General features: G+C 42.5%; 1 protein-coding gene across 1 annotated transcript in view; it reads right to left on the bottom strand.

The window, feature by feature from the left end:
• nrap (nebulin-related anchoring protein) overlaps nt 1-13,159 on the bottom strand; it is a 53,527-nt gene extending 40,368 nt beyond the window's left edge. Inside the window, exons 1-9 of the mRNA XM_063221770.1 lie at nt 12,802-13,159; nt 11,988-12,082; nt 11,104-11,191; nt 7,768-7,872; nt 7,325-7,432; nt 5,145-5,249; nt 4,303-4,410; nt 3,370-3,468; nt 2,194-2,301 (exon numbers count right to left, since the gene is read on the bottom strand). Coding sequence (XP_063077840.1) covers nt 2,194-2,301; nt 3,370-3,468; nt 4,303-4,410; nt 5,145-5,249; nt 7,325-7,432; nt 7,768-7,872; nt 11,104-11,191; nt 11,988-12,082; nt 12,802-12,873 — 888 coding nt within the window. The 5' untranslated portion in view covers nt 12,874-13,159. The remainder of the gene's footprint in view (nt 1-2,193; nt 2,302-3,369; nt 3,469-4,302; nt 4,411-5,144; nt 5,250-7,324; nt 7,433-7,767; nt 7,873-11,103; nt 11,192-11,987; nt 12,083-12,801) is intronic.
• Nucleotides 13,160-14,601: the final 1,442 nt, after the last annotated feature.

Raw genomic sequence — 14,601 nt, 5'->3', positions numbered from 1 at the left:
AGTCCCCTATAAGTGAACCAAACTCAATCCTCTGTTAGTGAACCAAATTGTGAACCAACAGACAAATAACTCTGTTCTGCTTTTCTTCACATTGTGTATACTACAAAAAGTAGGTGCTCTTTCTGGTCGTGTTAGGCTTTTTGTCCTCTTTTAGTCCAATAGATCTCTTGTGATTGCACTTGTTCCAGGTGTAACTTGTCAAACCACTGATAGGCTGGTTGTAACAGGCAGAGTTTGATGTCAACACGCTATTTGATTAGTAGCCATCAATGAGTATTAACTTAGAGTACACCCTTTGCATGTGTTCTAGTTCATCCTGCGAAAAATTCTCCACCGCAATATTTTTTTCCCTTATTGGACTTTGAGGCTTTGCCATCAGAGTTTTCGATTGAGAGGCAAATTGACACAGTAAACCTCTTCAAAATTCAGAATATCTTTTTTTGCATTCCTCCTACCCAACAGAAAGCAATGGAGGTTATAATGAATTAAATATGAATTACTCCACAGAAAACATATTGCCTGTCTGCTTGGCTCCAGGTGCCTCCACGTTGTAGATTTGACAACAATGAAGCTGGCAACTGAATAAACTGTGCAACAGTTAAGGACTGCAAATGGCAACAGTTTGCACATTTTGCATTAATTCACTGTAACTTATTATTTATCCGGTAACAGCCTGCAGTTTAGCCTCATTTAATGTGTAAAATATACCTATAGACTAGTATAATCTGAAAAAGTCTACCTGGGACAGTAATCCCTTGATTTAGTCTCTTAGAAGTAGCCCAGTCTATTTGAAACTGTCATTCTACCCCATCCAAATCAATCTATCAATCAATTCCTGACCTCACCTGAGTGCTAAGGGCTGTCATGCAATGATTAACTTACTGCCTGCACCTGTCAAATGCTTAATCACTCGGGTCACATGGTTCACTTGAACATGTATTTAAACAGGGACTGTTGCATTGTACTGCTCACTGGTTGCTAGCTAGCTGGCTGTAAGGCCGGCTGGCTGTAAGGCCGGCTGGCTGTAAGGCCGGCTGGCTGTAAGGCCGGCTGGCTGTAAGGCCGGCTGGTCGGCTGGCCTGCCCTCGCCTCACCTCGCCTCGCCTGGCCTGGCCGGCCCGGTTAGCAGGTCACGTTGTAAGGGTGGCTGCATGGCTTGCTAACTAGCTTGTTTGTTAGCTTGCTTGCCCTGCTAGCTTTGGCCTTCATTTTCCTTAAGGTTATTTTCAGGCCTTTTTTAAATAAAGAATGGATTTGCATACCCTTCATTGATGATACTAGACTGGTCCACCTGCCTGCACTAGACAATCTGGCAATTGGGCATTTATTTAGGTATCTAATTAAGTTGATGTTTATTGGACTCCAATGAGTTGAATCAGTCCAATCAGTTGTCTGTGATTGCAACTCTATAATTGGACTCACCTGAGTATAATCAGTCCAATCAGTTGTCTGATTGTAACTCTATAATTGAACTCACCTGAGTATAATCCGTTTTTACCGTAATTTATTTTATGGTACGTTTTGGCAACCACTGCTGCCATAATTTTACCGTAAAATGTAAAAAATAATAATACCGTTATTTATTTAACGGTAGGCTTTGGCAACCACTGCTGCCATAATTTTACCGTAAAATGTAAAAAGGAAATATACCGTTATTTGTTTAAAGGTAGACTTTGGCAACCACTGCTGCCAGCAATCTACCGTAAGAACAACAGTTCTTTTTTTACTGTGTACATAAACTAGTCATGCGAGGCTTGCAACTGTGTGGATTATGCAAAAAGAGTGTAAAGAGACTGTTCAATGTCTGTCATAATACGTAAGGACATTGTCCATTTGGAGATGGAGATGTCACATCTATCCATAGAGACTATTGGACTTATTATTCTGATATCATCACACTTGCCAATCTGCAGAATATTTCCAATAATGTTGGGATCTGTAATCCTTCCCTGTGTTACGATCCAAATACAATTACTAAGCTCTGTGTGTGTGTGTGTGTGTGTGTGTGTGTGTGTGTGTGTGTGTGTGTGTGTGTGTGTGTGTGTGTGTGTGTGTGTGTGTGTGTGTGTGTGTGTGTGTGGTGTGTGTGTGTGCGTGTGTGTGTGAGTGTGTGTGTGTGTGTGTGTGTGTGTGTGTGTGTGTGTGTGTGTGTGTGTGTGTGTGTGTGTGTGTGTGTGTGAATACGTGCGTTACCTTGCTGGCCATCTCTGATGCCTTCTTGGCCACCTGGTATCCAGGCGTGAAATGGGCGGGGAAACTGCCTTTCCCTCTCTGCTGCTCATAGCCCTCAGTATAGGCATACTGAAAACAGAAGAGGCATGCAACCAATATGTAAATACATTAGCATAATCAATACATCAACAAATAAATTAATGGATCACTACATTAAAACTGCCTTTCCCTCTCTGCTGCTCGTGGCCTTCAGTATAGGCATAGGCCCATTGCAGACAGGAGAGGCATGCAAACATCAAACATCACTTAGGCATACTGCAAAAAGAAGAGCCATGCAAACATCAAATATCAGTATATTCATAAATGAGTTTATCAATAAAATCATTATTTAATACATCAATACATTAAAGCTTTGCCCCTCTGTTGGTCATGTTCTCACTCAGCTGCCCGCATCATTACAAAAACCCCTTCCTGTCACCATATTACCCCTGCACTGCAACATCTCCACTGGCTCCCTGTCAAATATAGAATTCATTTTAAAATACTTCTCCACACCTTCAAGGCTATCCACAATCTCCCCCCCCCCCTTATCTATCTAATCTTATTCACATTGCTGTTCCCTCCCGCCCCCTCCGTTCCTCTTCCTCCATTCTCCTCTCTGTCCCCTCTGCCCGTCTTAATTCCATGGGGAATAGAGCTTTTAGCTGCTCTGCTCCTCAGCTGTGGAATGCCCTTCCCCCTGACATCCGCAATATTGACTCTCTCCCCCTTTTCAAATCCAGGCTAAAAACCCATCTTTTTCAAATAGCCTATTCTTTATGATTCTTAAACTCTGTTTTATTTTATTTTATTTTATTTTCATATTTAAAAAAAAAAATGTATTCATTTATTTATTTTTGTTTAAAATTCTGTTTATGTGTCTTGTTTTATTTTTGTTTCTGTCTGTACAGTGTCCTTGAGAGTTTTGAAAGGCGCTTTCAAATAAAATGCATTATTATTATTATTATTATTATGTTGCTTGCAATCTACTGTATGAATGGCTGACAGTAATAGTAAAGGCTGTGTAATAGTAATGGAGTGTTGTCTAGGGGGCATTTGTGGCCGGGGGGAGTGTATAGTAATGATCAGGTGATTATGAGGGAGGGGAAGGGTATTGCGAGGAGGGTGGGGGGGGAGGGGGGGGGGTTTGTTACTCACGTCGCTGGTGATCTGGCTCTGGGCTTTGGCCAAGAGGACTTCTGGGGTGTCAGCCACGGCTGTATACTTCGACATGTCATGGCCCTTCTTATACTCCACCTGAATCAAATCACATGACACATATAAGCACGGGCACGTACGCCCACACATAAACACATACATGCACAGACATACACATGCACGAGCGCATGCACGCAGATCACAACAACTTGAAAAGTGTAACACAAGACCACATGGGAAACTCAATGTTGAGGTGTCTGAGACCATTACAGGGGCCCGACAGAGGGCTATGATAGGGTTTGGCTGTGGACCCAAAGATACTTCCTCTCAGTGCTGGCTTTAATTCCGAGCGTCGCCCCTGTGCACCCCCCTCCCCGCTCCTTCTTTCATAAGATCATCTTGTGACTTGTGGAAGGAGCTGACTCCCGTTGCTGGCCAGAGTCTTCGCCTTCCTGGTCTACTCAGTGCCCCAACATTACTTCCTCTCAGACGGATTTTAACGCAGTTTAGCCTGGAGTGACATATACGCTGCATTCAGGCTCTTGAGATTTGAGTTTCTTATTAAAAATGTGGGTATGTTAGAGTTGAAGGAACTCAGTCTAATGCAAAGTGATTGTCCTAGCTTTTAAATGCAATTTATTCAATCTTTTTATGCGCTTCGGAGGCTGAAATATTTAGTTTTTAATAGGCAGAGGGCACCTTTTCCCAAAAACTGCTTAGGCTAAAATGTATGGGGTGGAAAGATGATCATCCGATCTGCAATTAGCCATGGGCTATGTATACACCAAATCATACGTTCGTAACGGCAAATAAACAGCCATGGGCCATCATAAACCACACCTATCCTGTATGAGAAATTCAGTAGGTGGTTTATGTCTCACTTGTGATATGGTCAGGTGTGAACCAGGCAAGTGGACTGAGGTTTTGACTCACGTTGCTGGCCAGCGTGGCTGCCTTCCTGGCCTGTTCATATCCCGGGGTGATCATGGCGGGGAAGCTGCCCTTGCCTTTGGACTGTTCATACTCCTCCGTGTACTTCACCTGCGAGGCAAACAACACACACGTCAAGGGAGATGTAAACACAAACAAAAATACATGTAGGTGTATCCCTTTTGGCTTCTTTCGCATGCCTACAAATACAACATGTTTCCTTTTGAGTCAAACTCTGTTGTTGTAGTGAAGAATTGCAGAACTGAGATGGTTTGCATTATTACTAATAGTCGTCATTGTGAATAATAGCGGTTGTTGGGTGAGACTGTTTACCTGAATAAGTACCTGAATGAGTTTGTCAACTAAATTGATACCTATATTACCTGAATCTAATACATTCTAATACTACCCCCTCTCCAGGGGACCATAGGTAATAAAAGTAAAACAAAGGTAAAATAGATAAAAAGTAAAGGGTTCCCAACATTTGTGCCACCTCTGGGCCAATAAGCAATACAACTGAAATAAATAGGCAACACACAGCAACAAATATTATTTCGATTTTTAGAAAATGATGTCAGGGCAAACTTGGATTATATTTGTGGCACACCAGTTTGAGAATCACGGCTACAGTTAATACTGTAAAGAATGGTGATGGCTGGGGGCGCTGTGGCCCCATGGGGACACAGGTTTGAGTCCGGCCCGAGTCATATCCCAATCCTACCCTGCCTCTCTCTCCCACTGATTTCCTGTCTCTGTCTTCAACTGCCCTGTCTAAATAAAGGCTAAACATTCCCAAAAAACAAATATATACTGGATATATATAAAAAAGAGTGGCGATGGCTTACATCGCTGGCCAGGGTGGCACCAGCCTTGGCGTGGATCATCTCAGGGGAGTCGGTGATGGAGGTGAACTGAGTCATGGTCTCCTCGTGCCCCTTCTTATACTGAATCTAATAAGCAAGAACATGCACAAGTACTTTAATGAGCGATTGATGTACACTGTAACAAAAACAGACAACTACTGTGAAAATATTACTTTGAGTCACATATTGAGCATAAACAGTAAGTACTGCACAATAGCAGTATTCGCCGTTGTGGAAAAAACTAGAGATGCACCGGATCCTGATTTTTAGGATCCTGCCGGATACCAGATCCACTGAATAAGATCCTGCCGGATCCGGAACCGGATACCGGATCCTACAAAAGGGTTGAAACATATAGTCTACTCGCACACGTGGGCCCTTTTTATTACGTTGGCGCAAACTATTTTTTAGACTCATTGGCTTATTGCCACACTGCCTGCAATAGCCGCTTCCAAAGGGATTTCACTCCATGCAGTGATTGGGGTTGTGAAAGACTGAAAAGCCTAGGCTAGACATGCACCAGACCCTGATTTTTAGGTAACATGCCGGAAACCGGATCCACTGCTTAAGATCCTGCCAGACCCGGACCCTGTGAAAAACTCTATTATCCTGACGGATCCGGAACCGGAACCGGATCCGGTGCATCTCTAGAAAATAACAAGTGGCAAGCACCATTGAAACCCACTCATCCTCCACTTGTCCGTGATCACCATCAAACTTCAATACCACCTGAAGAACTGAAGTCATTCTGACTGGTTAAAGATTATCTGATACTATCAAGCATGATGAAACAATTTCTAAGGAAACTACAATACTTAAAAAGTGCTTGATGCAGCAAAGTGTGAGTAGCACATGCATTTTGATAGTGATGAAAGTGTGAATGGCTGAAACATTTTAAGAACTTGTAACACTCTTGCAACAAGCAGCCCCATCTAAACCAATCTGCTAATCAGTGCCTGGCCTCACCTGAGTAGGGCTGTTATGCCATTATTCAATTACGGGCGTCACCTGCCAAGGGCCTGATGACTCTGGTCACATGGTACTCTTGCACCTGTATATAAATCTGGACTATCAACACTTCAGTTGCTTGCCTGCCTGCTGGCTGGCCTGCATGGCACAGCATAGCACTTGTTTGCCTACAAGCTTGCCTACAAGCTTGCTTACATGCTTGCACACTTTCCTCTTTGTGAAAGCTTGCTGTATGTGGCATCATTTGTGGCATTGTTGCATATAATGTGCCTGCTGCAAATTAGGCATTGCTTTGAGAGCTAGCTTGTAGTGCTGCTTGTTTGCTGTGCTACTTGGTGCAAAATAATTTTTTAAAGACTGACCAATGCTATATTCATCATTGGCTCATCAAGAGATACAGTAAAAAGCCCACCTTGCACACTATCATTGTAACAGCACTGCGTACTCTGAAATTTTATTCATGCCCACACTTTCAAAGGACCACCGCAATCCATTTTCTCAATACAGCATAGCGCCATAGTATCATGCTCAAGGCACTCCAGTCATGGTGAACGATGGGAGGGTGGGGTGGTAACATGGCCAGGGTACCACAGTTATGGAGAATGATGGGTGGGGTGGGAAGTTGCCATGGCCATATTCATGAATACAACTATGACCCAGTATTTGCCTGTCATCACACAGTACAATTCAACTTTTTAACTGAAATGTACTGTTATTTTTCTGTAGAGTACTGTTATTTAACAGTTCAATTGCTGCTGAAAAAATGTTATATACTGTGATACATTAAACAGCAATGAGCTGTATTTGATTTTTGGTGTGAAATAACAGTAGAATTACAGGTAAATATAATTGCCAGTAACTGCCGTTATTTTGCAGGGAAATTTTCTTAGAGTGTAGGCCTATAGTTCTGAATAGGAAGAAATAAATGAACAGAGAGAAGGACGGATGGGTGGATGGATGGATGGATGGATGGATGGATGAATGAATGAATGAATGAATGAATGAATGAATGAATGAATGAATGAATGAATGAATGAATGAATGAATGAAATAGAGTTAAAATATGGATCAGTCGATCCCATAGGCTGGAATGAAGCTAAATGTAGTTAAATATGGATCGTTTGATCCCATATGCTGGAATAAAGCTAAATGTAGTTAAAATATGGATTGTTTGATCCCTGGCTGCTACTCACGTTGCTGATGTTCTGCTGAGCCTGGGCCACTCGCACCATCTCCTGATGGGACACGGTCTGGGAGGAGTAATAGCTCTGCTGCTCCGCATACTGCGCTGTGTAGGCCACCTACAACATTACACAAGACAAACACACACACACACACACACACACACACACACACACACACACACACACACACACACACACACACACATGCACACCCACGCACACACACACAGCATCACTTCTCTGTAGACCACTGCAACATTACAATATTACATTACATTACAATACATTACATCACACTACACTGTGTGTGTGTGTGTGTGTGTGTGTGTGTGTGTGTGTGTGTGTGTGTGTGTGTGTGTGTGTGTGTGTGTGTGTGTGTGTGTGTGTGTGTGTGTGTGTGTGTGTGTGTGTGTGTGTGTGTGTGTGTGTGTGTGTGTGTGTAAGGGGGGTACCTGACTGTTCATCTGGCTGGCTTTACGTGCCATCTCCAGCTCCCTGGAGCCCATGTCATAGTGGAACGTGGACTTGAAGCGCTCCCCTTCCTCCCGATACTTGAGCTGTGGAGAGAGGAGAGAGGGATATAAGGAGAGGAGAGAGAGAAAGGAGAGGAGAGATGGATGTAAGGAAAGGAGAAGAGAGAGAGAGAGAGAGAGAGAGAGAGAGAGAGAGAGAGAGAGAGAGAGAGAGAGAGAGAGAGAGGGGGGGGGGGGGGAGGGAGAGAGAGGGGGATGTAAGGAAAGGAGAGAGAGATGGGATGTAAGGAAAGGAGAGAGAGATGGGATGTAATTCTTCGAGACCACACATGAGGGTAGACGTAAATCACACTGTGGCCAGAGGTGCAAGTGGTTATGTAACCTGTTTCTGTATCCTGAACACATGAATCATTTGACAGGTAGATCAAGTAAAGTAATATAATATAATATAATATAATATGATATAATATAATATAATATAATATAATATAATATAATATAATATAATATAATATAATATAATATAATATAATAAAATATAATATAATATAATATAATATAATATAATATAATATAATATAATATAATATAATATAATATAATATAATGTAATATAATGTAATGTAATTTAACGTAATATCGTATCATATCATATAGGGTACACAGGTATCGCCTAATATAATATATGTATCATGTACGGTAATATTATTGGTGACATCATATGTGCTAATTGTACAGCCATGTGTAAATAACGGTGCCTATACGGTACCTAAAAAAGAATTAAGGACATATTTAATTTTGTTATGTACCCATGATGGTACCCATTATTTTTTGTGATATCACACGTTACAATCTGATCGTGATTACTTCACATTATGCCATCACTGATAGCAAAATGGCGTGTTTTTTTTTAACTGGTTACAAATTTCTAGACATATCAGACATTTCTAGCCCGTCAGCAGCAGACAGTTTAGGCAAGGACGTTTAGGACCAAAAAGTCGTAAAGCTATTTAAAGTCCCAAGAATAAGGTCATTGGGACGGAAAGGACACGTTGCATTAACAAGAGGCTATAGTATTACACATGCAGTCTGGTCTGGTGCTGCTTATTTAATTTGATGTAACGCTGGGTAGAAGTTGTGAGTGGGTCATTTCAGAAACAGCACTACTTCAGTTTAGTGGCAGTAGACAGACACCCAATAGACAGACAGACAGACAGCAACAGGTGGCATACTCCATGAGTTCTAGAGAGGCAGACAGAGAGAGGGGGAGAGTGAGAGATGGAGAGAAAAAGTAAAAGAAAGAAAGAAAGAAAGAAAGAAAGAAAGAAAAAAAGAAAGAAAGAAAGAAAGAAAGAAAGAAAGAAAGAAAGAAAGAAAGAAAGAAAGAAAGAAAGAAAGAAAGAAAGAAAGAAAGAAAAGAGACAGAGAGACAGAGAGAAAGAGAGAATGCGTGTACTGTACGTGAGCGAGAGAGAGAGAGAGAGAGAGAGAGAGAGAGAGAGAGAGAGAAAGAGAGAGATCGAAAACGAGTGAGAGCGTGAGGAGAGAGGGAGGCAAAGCCAGCTTCCTGAGGTATAAATTTAACTGGCCATGCATAAAAAAACAGGGCCATGGAGGGGTGTCATGTCTCTGTCACAACACCAAAATAGCCGCGGCCAGAGCCCCAGTCCCCATTCCAAGCCTCTGCAGTCACCGAGGTCTCCAGTCCAAATACCCCCAGAAACGGCCTCTACAAGCCTGTAATAAAGCTGCTGTTACATGTTTTACTCACTTTGACATGTTTGAACGTCCTGTGTCTGACTGTACTGTCCAGTCTAACCAGTCAAGACCAGTATGTACTGCATATTTTGGGTACAGTTTGGGTACAGTTACCACAGTTACTACAACAGCAAAGCTTCATGTCAGGTGCGGACATACAACACACTCAGAGCTCTAATGCCACCAAGTACTGTATGCCACTTTCCTCTCTTTTGTCCCCCCCCCCCAAAAAAAAAAAAAAAAACGTTGTACTAAACTGAGGTCAGGGTCTTTGCATGGCCTCCCTTCATTGTCCTGATTGAATTGTCATTTTTTAAATGTTGAAGAGAATGATTCATGTTGATTATAATTAAAAAATGATCTTAACCCATGAAAATGCTTAACCCATTAAAAAACTGTGTTATACATCTTTTGTTACCAGAATGGCAATGACTGTAGTGGAGTACTACAGGCCTTGTGGTATGTCATAGTAGAGTAGTACTATGTTGATTAACCTTTCAATGCCTCAGCTGGTACAGAGTGCATTATGGGGCTACAATCCTTTTAAAAATAATATTCTACTTTTTATTTATTCATTTTGGTTTGTAAGGTGACCTTGGATGTTCTGATGTTACAAAAATGTATTGTTTATTGTTCATTATTTATTACATTTTCAGATCTTAAAACAAATTAAAAACAAATTATTATAAACCTATTACATCCCATATGCCTGTATTCCATGTATAACTACTTCAGCACAGACAGATCAAGCACCCACTTCAAGACAACACATCCGTGATGACTAATGACACAGTCACTCAATTCAAATCAACAGCTTAGACAGCAAGAGCCTCAATATACATTATGACACAGCAATCTGTGCCATTTTACACAAGCATTCTCATTCAACCCACACACACACTGTGCAGTGGGCAGTCCCTTCCACCTCAATACACCTATTGAGGGCCAGTGAGGGTTTTGGCTGGGCCCAGGCCCAAGTCGTCTGGAAGAGCCTCAAACCCAATACATACAATGAGGACCTTATTCTGCCCCCACTCCTCTCTCTGGGCCCGTAACCCCTTTGTCTGCTACCCTGTCTGCTTCCCTGCACCTAATCAGTAGGCCTTCCATATCTGGCCCATTGCAGTCACCCCCTACCCCACCACCACCTCAATGAATGTTATCATTGTCATGTCTCCCCTATGGCACTATCCTCTATGAATATGTGTGTCATCAGTGTCATGTCATGTCTCTCCTATCGTTGACATCTATCTTACAGCAGCATTCTCATTCAACAAACATGCTGCGCAGTTCCCCCCTCAACACACCTCATCTGTCCCCTGTCTCTCTCCTACCATACCACTCCCCCACCGCTGTGCATGTTCTTAGTGTCATGTCTCCTCTATGACTCCGTATGCCTCGTGCGTGGTGACAGTGGGACCTTGGCATGTGACCCTGGCCACCGCACATTTCTGGCCACAGAGGTGGCTGAGGTATGTATGCTCTAAGCACTCCAGCAGCTACAGTGTGAGCCATGAGCTACTCCTATGCGTGACGTCATCGAGCAGCAACACTCACCTCGCTCACGGCATCGGCCTGCTTCTTAGCATTCATGTTGATCGGGGTCTCGTATACGCTGGTGAAAGTGTTGTTCTTGGGGTTGTGCCTGCAAAGGTTGGTTTTATAGAAAACGTGTGAAAAGATCATTTTTTTGACACAAGAAAATGATGACCAAATATATGATATAATATAATACAGCACTGCCCTACAAAGGCAAAGTGCAGTACACCAGTGTTGAAACTGAGTAAAAGGCCTTCAAAGCCTTGGTATTAAGTTGGACATTGAAGCTACTGCACATTTGACATAACAATATCTCTAAAACAATACACATTTTGGACCATAAGGCTTTATCGCAAGGTAAAGTATGTATTATGATGACAATTTTCAGTCTAAATTTGGACCAAAATATGCAGTTACTGCGTTTTGCCTTTGTAGGGCAGAGTACATGATTGCAAAACATCGTAGCAAGAGGGTTTATGGCCCTGGTCGGATATGTGTGATGGCATAATAATCCAAATCATATTTGATTCATGTAGCACATTGCGTAGCAATTTGTGCTTCATAATTTCACATAGGAAGAAGTAAAATGGAAGCTGTAAACAAGGTATGTGCAGTAGACTACACATTTCCCAGTGTTATGACAAATGCAGCATAAATAAAAGCTTTATTATAATTTTAAATGGTCTGTAAGTGGTGTGTAGACCCATGTGAGGTTTAAGAACCCCCCCCCCTCTCTCTCTCTCTCTCCACCACTGCAATTAGAGCGCAAGCCAAGGAGTGTGCTTTTGGAAAGTTGTATTTTAGAAAAGGCAGATCAAGTGTTATAGAGCGTTCTGGGGAAGTTGTATTTTAAAGGCAGATCAAGTGATGCTGGTGCTCATGTATAACGATGCCATACTCACACTTGGCAGAAAGGCCTCTTCTGATGGCTCACAAAGTTCTTGGGAGTTAAGACCATCTTACAGACCTCGCAGTGAAAGCATGCTTTGTGCCAGTTCTTGTTTTCAAAATATCCAGAGACAGAGCCAACACAGACACAGACACAGGCGCGCACACAGACACAGACACAGACACAGACACAGACACAGACACAGACACACACACACACACACACACACACACACACACACACACACACACACACACACACACACACACACACACACACACACACACACACACACACACACACACACACACACACACACAGACTGAAGTTAGAAGATCTGACTTTCTGACTTAATTAGGAACAAATATGTCTGAAATCTAATTCATCACTCTAGAAACAATGTGAGAAGTCTTTAGAAGTGATGTGTGACCCATATTATAAACTTTTAGGCAGATCTAACATACTGTAGATAAATATACACGGATTTCTTATATGCATACACACCTTCATGAAAACATTTAAATGGAAATCTATTGTAAACCCTACAGATTGAGTACTTGAAAGTATTTGAGTTGATCTCTGTTAAAAAGAATGGAAAATGGACACATTCAACTTAGCAAGGTCTGTAAGAAATCTGTCTATTAGAATAAAACTTTGAATTAAAAGTCTTTACAAACACTACTACAGATGATGTGACGCACATAAGTTGGTAGGCAGATAACACTCCCATGAACAGGCACAGCTTTATCAAGAAAACACCCACAAAGTACATCAAAGCATTTCAGACATTTAAGTAACTGGTAGGAAATAGTCCCAATAATGCTCACCTGATTCATGCAGTTGATTTTCTCGGCAGGGTAAACAGTGAACCCACACCTGGCGCACGACGCGATATTCATGGCTGCTCGATTTCAAAAAACCCTCAGTGGATAGAAAAAAAGGACTCAAGTATCAAGAGAATTGGTGAAAAGGTACAAAAAGAAACAAAACCAACAGAATGCAGGAGAACAATAAATAGATATATAAATATGGTGGTTTTCGAGCCAGTAAACTAAAGACAGTCTAGTCTAACAGAGCACATGAAAAGCAAGTCCTCCACCTAGACAGTCCCCTATTCCCACTGGTGTCGACCTCTGGGTCTCTCTCTCTCTGCCTCTCGCTCGCCCTGCTGTGTTAAACTTAGATCTCCACTTTGACAGTCAGACCAGACCTGGCCTAGGCTATTACATATCACCCGGCCACATGGCCTTCCTCCCTCCTTCCTGCCTGTCTATCAGCTGACTGGCTGACCAGCTGTCTGTTAGTGTGCAGGAGCAGGGCCGTAGTAGCAAATCATGGGCCCTTTAATCAGTCAGCGCCAATGAACCCTTTCACCCATAATATCTACGTACGTATATCTGACTGGCTTTCAGACTGGCACTTGTCTCTGAGAGTGCAGCTGAGAAAATTGGCATTAAAGGTATACTTCTCTATACTGTCCTATTCGATGATAAAGACAGACATGGGCCAAAAATATATTAACCCCTTAAGACACGGCATTATGAATAAGCTGTTACCAGAATGGCAATGACCAAGTTGTAATGTATTACTAAAGGCCCTGTGCACTGTCATAGTAGTGTAGTACTATAGTAGTTAACTTTCAATGTCTATTACAGTGTGCCTCAGGAGGTACGGCGTGCATTAAGGGGCTACAAAAAAAGGCTAGCTTTTCTATGGGCAAGAGAAGCTTGAGCTGATTTCTCCTTTTTCCACTTTAAAAGGTGCAGACATTAAAAAAGGCCATAAATTCACCAGATATTACCCGATTCCCATGTGCAAGGCATTGCTATAAATCTTAGAATCTGCACCAGAATCTATAATTCATTCAATATGTCCCCGGGCCAACTTGTGGCCTGGTTTCTTGTGGCTAATCACATATGTGACTCCATGTGGGCCGCCCACATAGCTTACCTATGTGGGGGCCTGGTGACTCAGTCCCACTTCACCAACCCCATGACGACGCCTCTGTGCAGAGAAAAGGGAGAGAAGGCGGGTATGGTGCTACGGAGTGGGATGAGGAGCAAGGCCGCTTCTAGTCAGTTTGGTACCCTTGGCAAACACCTTCCCTTTTTGTGCCTTTATAAATTGGCATCTGTAAACATAATGTCAGTGTGACTGAGCAAAGACCTACACGCAAAACTACATGTTTACTGAGTGCCCATTTGATGTTTTATTTCGCTTGACATTCTAATTCTGTGGGACTTTCAGGCATTACTATGGTGCCCCCAAGACATTTGGTGCCCTAGGCGACTGCCTTGCCTGCCTATGCCTAGAGCTGACCCTGATGGGGAGGGTCAGTGAGGTTCTGGAGAGATGCTACAGGATGGGATGGGGAGGGTCACACAGTGAAGGCTGGAGAGCTGCTACTGTGTTTATGTAATACAACACTTCACTCAGGTGGTTAACTTTGGGTGGCTTCGTCACACCGTGGCCGCGGCCTTGAGTCTGGTCCCTGCACGAAAATAGGGTGATGAACTCACACGTCCATTGCAGGCTACACGTGTAATAGCCTACTACTGCAGGGGGTGCCCATAGACAATGAGAAGACATGATATAAGACATGACGACTTACTTGGGCCTGTTTAGTT

Source organism: Engraulis encrasicolus, chromosome 17 (assembly GCF_034702125.1).
Source record: "Engraulis encrasicolus isolate BLACKSEA-1 chromosome 17, IST_EnEncr_1.0, whole genome shotgun sequence".
Taxonomy (NCBI): domain Eukaryota; kingdom Metazoa; phylum Chordata; class Actinopteri; order Clupeiformes; family Engraulidae; genus Engraulis; species Engraulis encrasicolus.
The sequence above is the reverse complement of the archived record's forward strand: the minus strand, read 5'-3'. Positions and strand labels throughout refer to the sequence as shown.